Below are 15,793 nucleotides of genomic sequence, written 5' to 3'. Positions count from 1 at the left end.
TGCTGCTCCTCCTAAGCTCCATGGCCGGCCATGGCCATGGAAATCCTCCAAGATGAAGCTCCCCTTCTTCCTCAAGCTTCCCCTCACCATGAGAGCTTCCCTCTCACTCTCTTCTCCCCTAATCTTTGATGAATCCAGCCCTATTTCTCCTCTCTCCTCTCACAAGATTAGATCTTGATGCAGGTGTATGTTGGTCCAAGCATGGAGAAGGTTGAGCAATCCTCAGATCTGAAGCTCTTGACCAAAGTTCGTCCAAAAACTTGCTGTAATTTCTGCTATCTTGCTGTTTCAGATTCTGGTACAATCTTGTAAAATCCGTCAAATCTCGTGTGCAGATCCAAATCGAGTGATTCAAAGTTCCACAGATAGATACGGAAAAGATCTACAACTTGGCGTTGGTCTCATCCTCAAATTCGTTACGGATTGTCCGTGGTAAATAAAGTTCTGAAAACATACAGAATCACTGTTTGTTAGATTTCTCCCGTTTTACAAAACCTTTTTGAGCAAACTCAACTCTGGGTGAAAGCCCTCTCCAATACCTTCATTTTGGCGGTGGTTTCACTTCGATTGACCTCTTGAAACTGAAATGGTTCACAGATCAAGATCTGGTCAGATCTGACTTTGTCGAATTAAACCAGGAGCTTGGAGACGAATTTTTGAATGAAACCAACTGGGTAAGAACCACCTATTCAATACCTTTCAGATGCAGCAGACCTCATATTTTTATGATTTGTGTATGATTTGTGATGAATTAAACTTGTTCTGTATGTTCTGCAGGCATGGCTGTTAGCTTTTAATTCATCAAAAATCCATTTTTGAACCTAATTGAGTGATTCCACTTCTGTAGGATTACTAAATGTTTTCTTAATCATCTCAAACAAGTTTCAAAACTTTATCTGTTCTATAACTCCAGAGGTAAAGCAAATGGTGAAAACATGCAGTAAACTTGTAAATCCATTTATGAGAGTTTCAGAAATAATTTGAACCCCAATCCAGTTGTGTGTGAATCTCTGTTTAATTACCTTTCAAATGCAAGTGGCCTCATATTTTTAGGATTTTTCTACGATTTATGGCTTACAGATCTTGTTCTCTGGACAGTCAGATTCAAAGAAATTCCTAAAATTGTAGGTTTAATATTTTTGGGTGATTCCAATTGGGTTAGTCTTGTATTAGTACTGGCTATATAGGAAAAATATTACTAGTCTCTGTTCATACATATTTGTTACTGATAGTAATGTATATGTGTGACATGCATTGTTGGAGCAAAACTTTTCGGTTTATTTAAAACCCTTGGCCAACTCTTTTTAGTAGAGATGGGCAACCTTTGTTTTATGCTTGCAAAGCAAAACCTCTGCAACTTAACATTAGCTCTTTTGTTTAGCTTGAGTTTTTAAATGATGTGGATTATGGTTTGCTTCCTATTTTGGTTGTAGTGTTATGGGAACAAATTATGTTAGGAAAACTGTTTTCTACTTTTCCAAAAATGTTTGAAAATGTATTGTGAATGTTTGTGATGCCAAACTAATGCTCTTGTCCTCTTTATGATGTTATCTACCAGGGGATACTTAGTTGTGCCATGGTGATACCTAGAGAGGCAATTGCTAAGTCGTGGCACTCTCATACCTTCACTAGGTAAATAAAATGGGTTTTCTTTTAGATGCTTTGTAGTATCTATAAGTCTTTAATATGTTAGCCGTAGAAGAGTGGTTAGCTTTTGATTGTTGAGTGTTGCATACTTGTTATGATTGTTGCAATATGATTGATTGTGTTCCATTTATATTTTCCGGCGATAGATGCGAACAATTCCGGAGAAGAAGAAGAAGTGGAATCGGACGAGGATTTTATTTATGTTGTTGGGATTCTTATATTGATGGAGTTGAAGAAGTCCAGGGACACATAAGCCAAGGCAAGCCATCTTTTGATCTCTGATTTGGTGTCTAGTTGGATGTCATTTGTTGATGTCCAAAGCACCTTGAATTCTATGTGTGTTATTCTCGCTATTTATGTCATCTATGTGTGTTTCCAAGTGGGGTACTCCCTAGTGGTGATACTCCACCTTTGTCATGTGATTATGGGATACATGGCATCATGGCCGTGCTATTCCCCTTGGTTATCATGTATGCCCAACTTGAGCATGCATCATCTCAAGAAAATAACTTACATCACACCCACCCCCTTTGTAGTATAGAGGTATCAATGTCATGATCTTGGTGTATTCTCAACTTGAGAGGAGTATGCCGTGTACCATATTGGAAAGTATGTTGGATAGTGATACTCCACTATCTAAGTTGTATATTTAGCACCACAAATCTGAAAGTATAATCCTCCTTGTGTTGTCATAATACATGCTTACCTTAAAGCAAGTATGATCCACTCCATTACCCTCTTTTACACCATCTATGGCGTGATGACTCTCATCTCGGCCGTAGTGCAATAGTAGTTCCACTCATGAAACTATAGGTTGGGAACCCCTCAAGGCTTACCTTGTTGTAAATGTTTTATGAAAACCTTGGGTGAGTTAACCCAAGCGTATGGTTTAAGAAAGCAAAGGATCTTGATAAGGATGTTTGGGAAAGTGGGGTATGGCTGTTCGTGGAACGCCAAGGTGTTGTGGGAGAAAGAAATGGTTTCTAAAAAGGGGCACTGCGTATATGTGTACACCAGCCCAACTTTTATCGCGCAACCACTCTACCCTGGTGTGGGACGGGGCTTAGCCCGTAGTTTGTTGAAGCTGGCAGGAGCACCCTTCACAACTTTCTAGGGAGGGTCATGACGACCTCCGACGCCGGGTTGCGCTCCGGAGGAGGCAATACACTCGTCTTAACCGATAGCCGGACGATTACCGAGGGTCTTCCGTCATGGCGCCGGAGATACGCTCAAAAGGAGGTATGCTTGCCGGGGTGCCGGGAAGGGGTAAGCCCGCAGGGAAGGACTCGTGCCGGTGGAGATGGGCGAAAGGTTATGTCCGGGTATCCGTCGTGGCATATGTTGTTATGCGGGGATGATGCCCACACGATAGGTATCCGGATAGTTGTGGGGAAAGTGTGCAAACTCTGCAGAGTCAAATCTATTCGAATAGCCGCGTCCGCGGTCATGGACGGGTTGCAAAGGTCTACCTTTACCGGGGCTTGAGTTTTGTTTTGATAAATGCTTTGCAAAGAAAGTGTTGTGTTGGATGTACCGGAAGGGTACGGAAAAAGGGCGTGTGTTGACCATATGGAGATGGTCGTGGAAAAATGAAGGCTAAGTGGGGAACTCTTTCCTAAATGTTTCTTGAAGAGGAACTCTTCTTTAACAAAGATATAGAGATGTCATATGTATCTTTTGGAGTATCTTCTTCAATAAAGATATAGGTATGTCATAGGAATCCTCTAGCATTTCCATCAACTGAGATGGACTTATGCTACCTCATCTCCAATAAAGGTATAGATATGTCATAGAACTTCCTAAGCGTCCCCATCAATTGAGATGGCGGCATGCTATGTCCACAAGAGAAACTGACGCTCTGGTGCATGCTATATCCACGAGAGAAACTATGTCTCTTCCACATGCTTTATCCACAAGAGAAACTATTTCTCTTTCTCATGCTATTTCCACAAGAGAAATTAGCTCTTCCCTCTTGTCATCTTAGTTTAGCACTTGTTATCTTGCACTCTTGCAAAGTACCTTTCTTGATGGTTTGCGAGTACAATTCCAAATGTACTCACGGCTTTGTCCCCGGCTATTTACTTGGCCGGACTTGGAGGAACACGATGGATGAAGAAGGAGTTGACGACGTCTATGCGAGCTAGGAACGTCTTCCCGGTCGGTTGCACTGTAGGGTTATGGCGGATGACTTGGGTACTGCGCTGCTCGAAGTGATGATGCTACTCGATGCTTAGTTAGGCCCTTCGAGGCTATTATGTAATTATCGGTCATGTGACCATGTTGTAATTTTCTTCTTCCGCTTTGTAATGGATGGTGTAATTTGATATCAGTTCGGTTATGTGTTCACGGCGCACTGATCATGGGACCGTGAACTGTATACATAACAGGGAATTTCGGACAGCTAGTCCGGGGTCCCCACAGGGTGCCAAGCATGCCAGATGTTTGGGAAGATTCAGATGGTACCAGCATCAGCGATGAACCCTATCATCAAGCCTTGGCCGTTCCGAGGGTGGGGCATGGATATGATCGGCAAAATCCATCCCGCGTCGAGTAAAAAACATGAATGGATTTTGGCCATCACGGACTATTTCACTAAGTGGGTGGAAGCCGTCCCTATGAAGAAGGTGAAATCGGAAGATGTGATTCGGTTTGTGAAAGAACACGTGATTCATAGGTTTGGGATTCCCCAAACCATCACGACCGATGGAGGTTCGGTCTTTGTTTCTAAAGAATTCAGGAAATTCTGCGATGACATGGGGATTAAACCGATCCGATCATCTCCGTACTATGCTCGGGCTAATGGACAAGCTGAAGCGTCCAATCGGAGCTTAATCAAGCCGATCAAGAGAAAGATTGACGAGAACCCTAGGGATTGGCATGAGAAGTTATCGAAGCATTATGGGCCTACCGCATGTCGTGCCATGGAGCTATAAAGACTTCGCCGTACCGGCTTGTCTATGGACAGGAAGCCGTATTACCTTGGGAAATTACGGCTGGATCAAGACGTGTCACGTTTCAGAATGATCTGACAGCGGAAGAATATGCAGCTTTGATGAGTGACACTATTGAGGACGCGACAGAACTTAGGCTTTGGTCATTAGAGAAGATTAAGGAGAACAAAGCCAGGGTAGCTCGTGCCTACAATAAGAAGGTTAGACCAAAGGAGTTTCAAGTTGGTGATCTAGTATGGGAAGCTGTGTTACCGCTAGGAACCAGAGACAAGGCATATGGCAAGTGGTCTCCTAATTGGCACGATCCGTACAAAGTCGTCCAGGCCTTGAAGGGTAATGCATACATGTTGGAAGAATTGGATGGACAGAAGTTCCCAGTAGCCGTCAATGGTCAACACCTCAAGAAGTATTTCCCAAGCATGTGGGATGATGGGCAGTAAGGTATGGAGGCCGATTTTAAATCGGCCGGTAAAAAAAAAATGAATCCCACAGCCGATGCGCAGACATCGACTTAAGAAGACATACAAAGATAACAGTATGAAAATATAGCCGATGTATAGGCATCGACTTCAGAATAACAAAGCCGATACGCTGATATCGACTCTAGAGGAATAGGCTCAAATTAACAAGTTAATGGAATCGGTTCAATGCGAGATTGATGAAGAGTTCAAGCTGATGGTTTGGACGAGGTTTAGGCCTAGTAAGACCTGTTGGACCGTATGGGTGAGCGACGGCTTGGCCCAGATTGCAATGCGAGCCGATGTCCTGCTGTCGGCTCTCCGTACGGCGACCCCATTCGACGATCGGCAAAGTCAACAAGGAGGCGAAATTGATTGAGGAATATTTTCTTCATTAATAGAGGGATTTCTTACAAGCGAAGAGCCGATTGCTCGGGGGAGAAGAGGGCAAAAGCCAACTACTACTACTGATCCCTAATCTAGGGGCCGTTATTGCCCTCGTCGTCGCTGCCTCCGGCGCAACTGCTGATAGGCTCTTCATCAAAGCTTACGTGGCCTTCTACGGGAGCCTCATCTTCCTCACCATCGTCATCGCTGTCGTCGTCCCACCAGGTGCGGAGGCGCTTTGCTGGTGGGTAACCTTCAAGGGAGTCATCGTCGTCCTCCTCCGCTTCTTCCTCGGAGGAGGTAAAATCGTCCCGGGAGAAGCGGTCGTCCTCGCTTTCTGCCTCCTCTTCCCCTTCGACGAGGAATTGAAGGTCGCCCTCTTCATCGGTCAGGGATTTGTCATCTTCCGACCAGATGGAGGAATTATGTTCCTCTTTGTCCCAAGACGTCGAGGCGAGGATGTCGTGCGCCGCCAACGAGCCCCACTCCGGCGTCGGCTCGCGAGAGGAGGAAGAATCAGAGGAGACCGATGAGGTGGAGGAGGAAGAAGGGGAGGACATGGCTATGGGAGATTGGGGGTTTTTGGGTGCCGATGGCCAGAACAGGGCATCATGATGAGAAATGCTGCGACGGTTCTGCTCTACCATGACATGACCCGACGAAGAGGAAAACAGGATGATTTTGGAATTGTTAATTCCAAAACCAGGGGGGCATGTGTTATCACCGGAATTTGACCGAGTCAGAGGTGGGCCGCGATCAAGATGGACTTGAAGAATATATATAGAAGAAATACGTGAATCGGCCTTACATGCAAAGTTTGGGCTAGTTTGCCCTTGTATACGTAACATATTAGGTTACGTGTCGGTTAGGAGTCGGAGTTTTACCCGTGCACGATTAGGTGCACGCCTAAATTAGAAAGTCCCCTGGACTATAAATATGTATCTAGGGTTTATGGAATAAACAACAACCAACGTTCAACACAAACAAATCTCGGCGCATCGCCAACTCCTTCGTCTCGAGGGTTTCTCCGGTAAGCACCATGCTGCCTAGATCGCATCTTGCGATCTAGGCAGCACAAGCCTACCCACGTTGTTCATGCGTTGCTCGTGCTCGAAGCCTTTTTGATGGCGAGCAACGTAGTTATCTTAGATGTGTTAGGGTTAGCATTGTTCTTCGTATCATATCGTTGTCGTAGTGCGACCCTTATGCATCTAGCCGCCCTTACACCTATCTCGGGTGTAGGGGCGGCACCCGCTTGATCATAGTTTAGTAGATCTGATCCGTTACGGTTGCTCCTTGTTCCGCAAGGATTAGTTTAATATCCGCATTAGTTAGGCCCTACAAAGGGTTGGAGGATCCGGCGGCGTGTAGGGTGAAGTTTGCTAGCCCTAGAAAGGATGTTCCGGGGATCAACCTCGTGTTGGTTTTTAGGCCCTGTCTAGGATCGGCTTACGGTCACCGTGCGCGAGCGCGAGGCCCAATCGTGAGTAGGATGATCCGATTATGCGGTGAAAACCCTAAATCGTCGTAGATCTCATTAGCTTTATCTTGATCAAGCGGGACCACCATATATTCGGACACCTTGTACGAATCATGGGTGGATCGGCTCTTTGAGCCGATTCACGAGATAACTCGAGAGCCGATCGAGGCTCGTATTTAATATTTACGTGTATGCCATGCAGGAAACTAAGCGAGGCATCATCCAACACCTTCCCGACCAGGTATAGGTCAGGTGGCACGCCCTTGCGATAGCATCGGACGTGTGACCAGGAGGCTTTGCGGGTCGTCGCTCTGAGGGACTGGGGCCAGCCGCAGCCCTAGTTGTTCCCGGCTCTACTGTGTTGCCCGTCGCTGCCCGCCAGTGGGTTTCTGACGTCAACACATTCTTGTTCGGACAAATGTCCATTACGTTGATATCTGTATTATTTTCCTTTTTGACATTACATTTGTTATATTTTCCTCTTTTTTTTGAAACGAGGCAAAAGATTTGCCATTTTCATTGATAGAGTAGAAGGTTTAAGAAAATTACAAACGACCGACGGTCAAGGCCGCAGCCAAGACCCAAAAGAAAGATATGGATTACTCTCCCGGCATTACATTACCCAACGTTTTTGCTCCGACGGAAGCCCAAAGAGTCGCCTTGTTTTTTATCCTTGTTGCGACCATGTGAACGGTGGAGCAATGGTTCCGGAACACACGTGCGTTTCTCTCTTTCCACACCTTCCATGACACAAGCATGGCAAGAGAGGACATCGCCCTTCTTGATTGCCCATCTTTTTGCACAAAGCATGTCCACCACTCATGGACCATGGCGGCCTCGATCCATCTATCCGGTTCGACGTCAACAAGACCAAGCCAATCCTTGATGTTAAGCCACACACCCGTCTTGTGAAACGGCAAGTGAAGAGAATGTGTGCCGCGGATTCTTGAACTTGGTTGCAAAGCTTGCAATTTCCACAATTTTGCCACCCCCGGCGCTCGAGCCTATCCGCCGTCCACACTCTATTTTGAAGTACAAGCCAAGTGAAAATCTTGCATTTGGGGGTAGCCCAATGCTTCCACACCATGCCCGGCAAGGTGGAGTTTGTGAGGCCCTCAAATTGCATCTTGTAAGCCGAGCTCGAGGAGTAGTTGTCATGTGTTGTGAGCTTCCAAATGATTGTATCTTGTTCATCATCATTGATGTGGATGTTTGAGAGCTTCCTTATTTAGACATATTCCTCGAAAGAAAGTGGTTATGTAATGGTGTACTTTCATTCTCCACTGGTCTTTCTTGTTGTTTGGTTTATGTTAAACTTTGTAGATTGAGCGATTTCGCCATTCATAAATGCATTACATGCATAGTATGATGTGGTGGCTCTGTGCAACTTCCCTGTAGCTTTTTTAGGGATTTTTTCTAGGAAATGCCTTGTAGCCCCTCATGAAAGATTGTGCTAACTATACGTTTGATCAATAGTTCGATAGAGCTTCGCCTTTTCATCCATCAAATTTATTTTGCAAGATTGAACGCTCCGCTTAAATTCGTCTGGCTCAAGAAAAAAAGTGACGATTATATGCAGCCAAGAGTACCAGCCTCCAGGAGATCAGGATAGGATAGCCCTGTCTCGTCTCCCAGTCTCCCGCCTCTCGTCTCCCAGCAACAAATCCAGGCAGCCATGGCGTCGTTCACCCTCCACCCACTGATGCCGACTGTCGCCACGGCCGCGGCCGCTTCCACAGCCACAACTACCTATCCCGCCCGCCGCAGCGGCTCTGCCACACTCCGGCGCCGCCGGCAACCAGTGACGTGCAAGGCCGAGCCCAGCGGCGGCAACAGCACCGTCGAGCTGGCCGCGGGGGCGGCCGGGCTGGCGTCGAGCGCGACCGTGGCGTGGTCACTCTACACGCTCAAGACGACGGGCTGCGGCCTCCCCCCGGGCCCCGGTGGCGCGCTCGGCGCGCTGGAGGGCGTCAGCTACCTCGTGATCGCGGGGCTCGTCGGGTGGTCGATCACCACCAAGGTGCGCACCGGATCGGGCCTCCCGGCGGGGCCCTATGGCCTCCTCGGCGCCGCCGAGGGCGTGTCGTACCTCACCATCGCCGCCATCGCCGTTGTGTTCGGGCTGCAGTTCTTCCAGCAGGGATCGATCCCTGGTCCATTGCCGTCGGAGCAGTGCTTTGGCTAAAATGGCTCATGTCGTGCGTTGTGTGGCGACCTGGGTGTTCCTGGTTGAGTTTCTTGATTGTACCGTGAAATCAATAGGTTTGGCTATGCATATGTGTGTTCAATTTCAACGTCTCAGGTGATCTCCCTTCTATTGCGGTGGCGCAACTACTCTCTCCAATCCGATTAAATCAACGCACAGTTGTGAAGATCGCTAGCATGTACTATTACAGTGTCCGTGTTGATTAAAAAAGATCAGAGGTAGTAGTAACAATCACACAACAGTTTGCAGTTACGATATGCTGAACTTATTCTACAACCATAACTTGTACGCCAGAAAAATACTCCCATGATAGCAATCAAGACGTGATTTATGAGGTCTTTTTGCACGGATTATACCAAAAGCACATAAGAGAACACAAGGTATGATAATTCACAGCTACATCAAACACAGCCTTGGATCAGCAACCAAACAAATATGCAGTGACATTTCACACCAGTGACAGCAAGATCAAAGATACACGGATTTTCAAGCGCAGTGCTGAAACATATTGCAGCAAAATACTGAAGCACATCTGCATATTCTGTTTAAGCAAAACTGGACCATGGTGCCTATAAAAATATTACTCGATTACCATACAGGCAGCACTCTGAATTTGGGCCTTACCGCAATAGTCAAATACTGGAACAAGCGGCTGTTGTGCGTGAAGCACTGGCATACAATAATCGCTGGATTTGTAGCTGTATATCTTTCCAGCCATAACTCAGACGGATCATACAATGTTTCCAGCTCACAGTACTGAACAATCTTGGTAACTGTTGAACATCACAGTTTCAGAATTCAGATCACATTTTATATGTGCACATGTAGTCTATCAGATTGATATGTTTCAAGTCTGTACAGAAAGAATAAAGCAAAGAAAAATAAACTGAGACGGCATCAGCTAATAGATTAAAAGAACAAATTCACAGGTGTATAATGACAACTACTAGTAGATTGGTTAAATGCACAGCTCGTGCCAACAAAATGCATACCACAAGCATTCCTGTTTTGAGAGTTTTCTGCGCTATAATGGTCGCTATCACAAGATTTATGTTTCAAAGATGTTGAATTAGTCATTTCAAGTATCCTCAAAATCCAAACAAACGAAACAGGCAACTGAACATCAGAAGAAAATAGAAGCTTTATCCAGTTGACAAAGATGTTCATGTATGTATGACAACTAAATGTAATCTTGAGATCAGAACTTCCTCAAATATATCTATAACTCCACCTGACATTATTTTTTCAAGTCAATCAAATGCCCAATTGTAAGCATCAGGCACCAAAGTAGAATGCTTTTGTTTAGGAGTAGAAAAGAAGCAGCAGGATACTACATCAGTACAATGCCATTCTCATAGAATCTATAGCCTGACATTATTTTTTTCTTGAAAACAAAGCTGCCCCCATTATTAACTTGATGAAACTCAAGTGGATCAACTTAACTAATTCAGAATTAGTACTTTTTTTAGAAGGATTCAGCATAACTACTTAACCACCATGCAAGCAAACAAGAAACTTGCCTAGCATTACATCCAAGTGAAATTTATACAGGGCCAAGAATCAACATCACCATCAATGAACACAAGAACAATCCATGTCATAGCAAGAACCAACGCTGCCACAATCCTACACCTAACAACAATGCAAGGAATTTTTCCAGAAAGGAAATGCGAGGAGGTGCCCTAAGCACCTAACAGCGTTGTCCCTACCACCAATGGCGGAGCTACGCAGGGGCCAAACCAGGCCATTGCCCGCCCAGGATTTTTGCCAAAATAATACTATACTACTGCATTGTGAGCCAAACAATTAAAGCCCAGTTCACTGATACTAGCAGAGTTAGCTGCACAAACCCAGTTCGGCAATACTGCATTCACCAGACTGAGATGGGAACTGCGAGAAAACAAAACACCTTTCAAAAGTAGGACCATTGTCAATTCAGCCATTCCCTATACATCCTTGTTCTTTTGCGGTAGCCATTGAGTGACTACATTTTTCAGGGTCCAAACAAACAGGAATTCAGGGAAATGATCCGAGCGGCAGTTGCCGGTCGCTGTCATATCATATAGTATGTCCAAGGGGGTTGATATAGGAGCACTAGCCCAAGGTCTAGCTGCCCTGCAACCTCAGATGCAAAATTAATCGAGCAGTTCACCTAAAATTTCCCTTCAATTGCAGCAAGACAGCACACCAACATGCGTATTTTTTTCTTTCCAAAAATCTTAGCTAGCTATTGGATTGATTGAAAAAATCGTTTGTAGCTCTGAATTGCCCTGAACGGCACACTAGTTAAGATGTGATTTTGTTTGCTCTTTTTAAATTTGGCCCGCCCAAGTATTTGTTTGAAGCTCTGCCACTGCCTACCAGTGAGATTTATGTTTAACAACATGTTGATAAAACATTTTAAGTAACCTCGAATTCAAAAAAAACAAACCAAACAATTGAACAACGGAATGAAGTAGAAGCTGTATCCAGTTGGCACAAATGTATGTGTATGAACATAAGAAAACAACTAAATGTAATAGGTGGTATCGGTGAGATCCGTTTGTTCAGGTGTAAAGAAAGGTAGCTGAATACTACAGCAACATAAATGCCATCCTTACAGAAGCTATAGGTCTGCCTCACATTATTATTTTCTCGAAAGCAAGCTGCCCCAAGCCATAACTTGATGATTAACTAGTTCAACAAAACTACTTATTCAGCGTGCGGACAAACAAGAAATACATTAAATTCAAGCCAAATTTATATAGGGCCAAGAATCAACATTACCATAAGTAATACAAGAACAATCCATGTCTTATCAAAGCACCAACGCTGCCACAATCATACCACCTAAGAATATGACGAGTGGTTCGCGAAAGAAAAATTGAGGAGCTGCAGGATATTTATACTGTACCTATGAACTAATGATCTAATATAAATAGGAGGTAGACAGAATGACAACCACAAAACAAGCATACTACAGATGGTAGCTTCAGTCAAAGTAATAGGCGAATTCTAACTAATCAATGAAATAGGTACATCTGTGATCAACCACTAATCACTTTTCTCCTGTATTCAGTGACTAACTTGTTGATATAATTGCCCCCTTCACAGGAATAAGCAGAGCTATACAGCCATCAAAACATCAGGAGGACTACTATTTTACCCAGTTGGTTAAAGTAGCAATAAGAAGAATCAGTGATTCCAGAGCAAATTATAATGTAGCTTAGTAAGAATAAGTGAATCAATGAAATAGAAGTACTCCTATCTGTGTTGAATCACAAAATTACGCATCTCCCATGTTCAATAACAAACTTGACGATATAATTGGCCCCTTCACGGGAATAAGAACATCAGGATCAAGTTTACTCAATTGGTCAAGCAAGCGCAATAAGAACAATCCGTCATTTCAGAGTAGATTATATATATTGTAGCTTAACCAAAATGTGCGCAAAAGAGGGTCAAAATTGATTCACACAGACAGCACATCAATTAATAAGTCTATGCCCACAAGCTTTATTCCATTGAGGATTCAGCTCATATACAAAACAAAGTGAAAACAAAAAAGGGCGACGATGCGAGGTCTGGGCCTGCACGCGCGGCAGCGCAGATCGAGCGAACCCTTGGATTCGATTCGACCAGATCCGGAACGGGTAGGAGAGGAGGAGGCGCAAACCAGAGGAGGTCAGACGGCGGACGGGGCGGCCCCGGCTGCCTCGGCCTCGAGGTACCGGCAGATCCGCTCGACGACCTCGCGCCCCTTGGCGCTGTTCTGCAGGAAGCGCTCGGCGCAGCGGGTCTCGACCTTCTCGGCGACGGCGGCGAGCTTGGCGAGCGGGCGGCAGCGGATGGTGGTCTCCTGGCGGAACTGCGTCCAGTCGTCGGGGCGGTCCGGGTGGGGGCGGAAGGAGGAGCGCTCCTCGACCTCGATGATGCCGCGGAGGCTGACGTTGCGGACGACGACGTCCATGGCGCGGCGCGGCGCGTCGACGAGCGAGGTCTCGACGCAGTGGCAGATGGCGGCGCCCGAGGGCGAGGCGGCGGCGGCCGGGAGCAGGCGGCGCAGGATGAAGGGCAGCGGCGGGGAGCGCACGGTGATGGAGCGCGCGGCGTGGAGGCGGCCGGTGTCGGTGTCGACGCGGCGCTGCAGGGTGTGCAGGTCGGCGACGTGGGAGAGCGAGGTGCGGGACGCCGGGTCCGTGAACTTGCGCCACGCCGCCGCCGTCACGCGGTCCCAGGGGTGCCGGTAGACGTGCTCCTGCGTGTACACCACCATGGCCGGGTGAGGGTGCGAGGTTTTGGATTTGGTTTGTGGAATTTCTTTCTTGCGACGAGGGTTTGCGGTGCTCGCTGGGTGCGGGGATCGGAGGCAGGAAGAAAGAGGGGAGACGGTGGTTCCTTGTAAGCGGCAGCTGTGGATTGGAGAGGAAGGCGAACCCGGAACCCGAAACGAAACCGGTGCGGTGCCGGTGAGCGGTGAACTCCGTGCTGCGTGTCGCTGGCGTTCCACGGTGTTACACCACGTGTTTAGACTAAGCGGCTACCATGAGTACGTTTTCGCGGCACGAAAACGGTGGCATCTCCTAGCAGCTTCCCATCATGCTGCGTTCGGAATCCATACTAAAAATCCGTTTTCATGTAGAAGTTGCATCATTTTCTTTTGTTTCCGGACGTTACCGCTTGCAAGGGTAGTAGGAAGCATGCGATCTTTGAATGTACATTGTTCGGTATTGTGTGTTGCACCGTTAAATGTACTTTGGTGGACATTTTTAACAATTTTGTTCGCTCTTGGGAACAGCAAAATTATGTGCATCTCATGTGTTTGCGTGGATCTACTACCAACACGAGTTCAACTGCCCGATTTCTAGAAGCCCTTCGTCATCGAGACTGACGCCTATGACACAGGTTTGCACGTATAAAGGTGGACGAGGCAATAAGATGGTCTTGTAAAAGAAAAGGGAATGCAGTTTCTCAATAAATGCGGATTTCGCTTTGTTTCCAGGGGTGAGTGATAGATAACCTTTTCGGCCTGGTATTGACAAACAAGCCCGCCTGGGAAAGTCTGCTGTGGCTTGTTCGAATAGCAACCTATACTATCATTCTGTTCTGAAAATAAAGTGAACATCGACGGTATCTCCCCAATGTCTGCGTGGAATCTAAAAAAACAATGAAATCCATTCACACAAGCTGGACCATTGCCTTCGGCAACGCCCTAATTCCTTTCCTATCTTTCTTCTTTTTCTCAAGGACCTGTAAGAAGAAGCAAATCCCTTTCTTGAATGGCCGAGGAAGAGGCGGCACTGAACAGAACAAGATCCCCCTCTACCTATCCTTGGGGCTGTGCGCATTCTTAAACTTGAGCTGGGTAGGACTCAGGAGAAGGGTGCCTCGGGAGATAAGTAGTTCCTCACCTAAAGCCCTCGTAGAGTCTAAGTAGTGGACCAGAAATATGACATCCTTCCCGCTGTACTAGATAAGGTCTGGTTAAAGCCAGGTGTGCACATTATATTCATTATAGAAGAAGGTTATTGGGTGTTTTTGCCATCGGATCAATGGTGATTGGTGAGACCATCGCTCCTTCGGTTCAGTTTTTTAATTTTGTTATATTATTGTATAGAACAATTTTCATTACAATTACAGTTGAGTTGTCAACAAACATGTTCATTACAATTGCACAAAGTCACATTTAAATACGGCTCATATGGCTACTACCGCGGAGTTCCCGATAGTCATTGTTTAGGCCGCAGTTTAAGGTTTTATCGTTTTATACCAGTCCATATGCATTAGATTGTATTTAAGTCGAGCCATGTTATACTAGAAAATTTAGATTTATTTTAGTAGAAGATATGGTGGCAGATTGCCATCTCGTTTCGACGCTTTAACGTTAACATCCTCAATCTCTTCAATTATTCTTTCTTGTTGGACATGTTTATGCTATTGCCCAATGCTTTCTTGCATCTGAACTCCATGTGTGGTTGTAATTAAGATGATACCCCGCACGTTGCAGAGAAAAAATATGACCAAATTAATACCCATGAACAGGTTATTTCAAGAAAATTAAACAAATTGATTTGATTATGGTCATCAATGATAGAAGGAAAAATGGATCAAGAAAGTTTATAGAATCGCTCAAATTGGAAAATAAATGGCAAAGGTAATGTTAAATTGTTGTTTCATTAAGATGTAGGTGTATAATGTTGGAGATATGCCCAAGAGGCAATAATAAAAGTGGTTATTATATATCTTTATGTTTATGATAAATGTTTATATACCATGCTATAATTGTATTAACCGAAACATTGATACAAGTGTGATATGTAAACAACAAAGAGTCCCTAGTATGCCTCTTAACTAGCTTGTTGATTAATGGATGATTAGTTTCATAATCATGAACATTGGATGTTATTAATAACAAGGTTATATCATTGTATGAATGATGTAATGGACACACCCAATTAAGCGTAGCATAAGATCTCGTCATTAAGTTATTTGCTATAAGCTTTCAATACATAGTTACCTAGTCCTTATGACCATGAGATCATGTAAATCACTTATACCGGAAAGGTACTTTGATTACACCAAACGCCATCTGCGTAAATGGGTGGTTATAAAGGTGGGATTAAGTATCCGGAAAGTATGAGTTGAGGCATATGGATCAACGGTGGGATTTGTCCATCCCGATGAC

At 45.2% G+C, this 15,793-nt stretch overlaps 2 protein-coding genes across 2 annotated transcripts; one reads left to right on the top strand and one right to left on the bottom strand.

The window, feature by feature from the left end:
- Positions 1-8,514: 8,514 nt before the first annotated feature.
- LOC124688174 lies at positions 8,515-9,217 on the top strand. The gene has a single exon (XM_047221891.1). It carries the CDS (start codon positions 8,599-8,601, stop codon positions 9,106-9,108), a length of 510 nt encoding a protein of 169 aa, XP_047077847.1. The 5' UTR covers positions 8,515-8,598; the 3' UTR covers positions 9,109-9,217.
- A 3,383-nt stretch (positions 9,218-12,600) lies between these two features.
- Positions 12,601-13,533, bottom strand: LOC124688173 (PRELI domain containing protein 3B). Its single transcript, XM_047221889.1, has one exon. The coding sequence runs from the start codon at positions 13,382-13,384 to the stop codon at positions 12,794-12,796; it is 591 nt and encodes a 196-aa protein (XP_047077845.1). The 5' UTR covers positions 13,385-13,533; the 3' UTR covers positions 12,601-12,793.
- Between the last annotated feature and the right edge of the window lie 2,260 nt (positions 13,534-15,793).

The sequence above is a fragment of the Lolium rigidum genome, chromosome 2 (genome assembly GCF_022539505.1).
Source record: "Lolium rigidum isolate FL_2022 chromosome 2, APGP_CSIRO_Lrig_0.1, whole genome shotgun sequence".
NCBI classification, from domain to species: Eukaryota; Viridiplantae; Streptophyta; class Magnoliopsida; order Poales; family Poaceae; genus Lolium; species Lolium rigidum.
This window is presented reverse-complemented; position numbering and strand designations above follow the sequence as displayed.

Bases quoted from the DNA above. Each gene is read 5' to 3' on its own strand.
- LOC124688174 (XM_047221891.1), top strand. From the start codon at position 8,599: ATGGCGTCGTTCACCCTCCACCCACTGATGCCGACTGTCGCCACGGCC.
- LOC124688173 (XM_047221889.1), bottom strand. From the start codon at position 13,384: ATGGTGGTGTACACGCAGGAGCACGTCTACCGGCACCCCTGGGACCGC.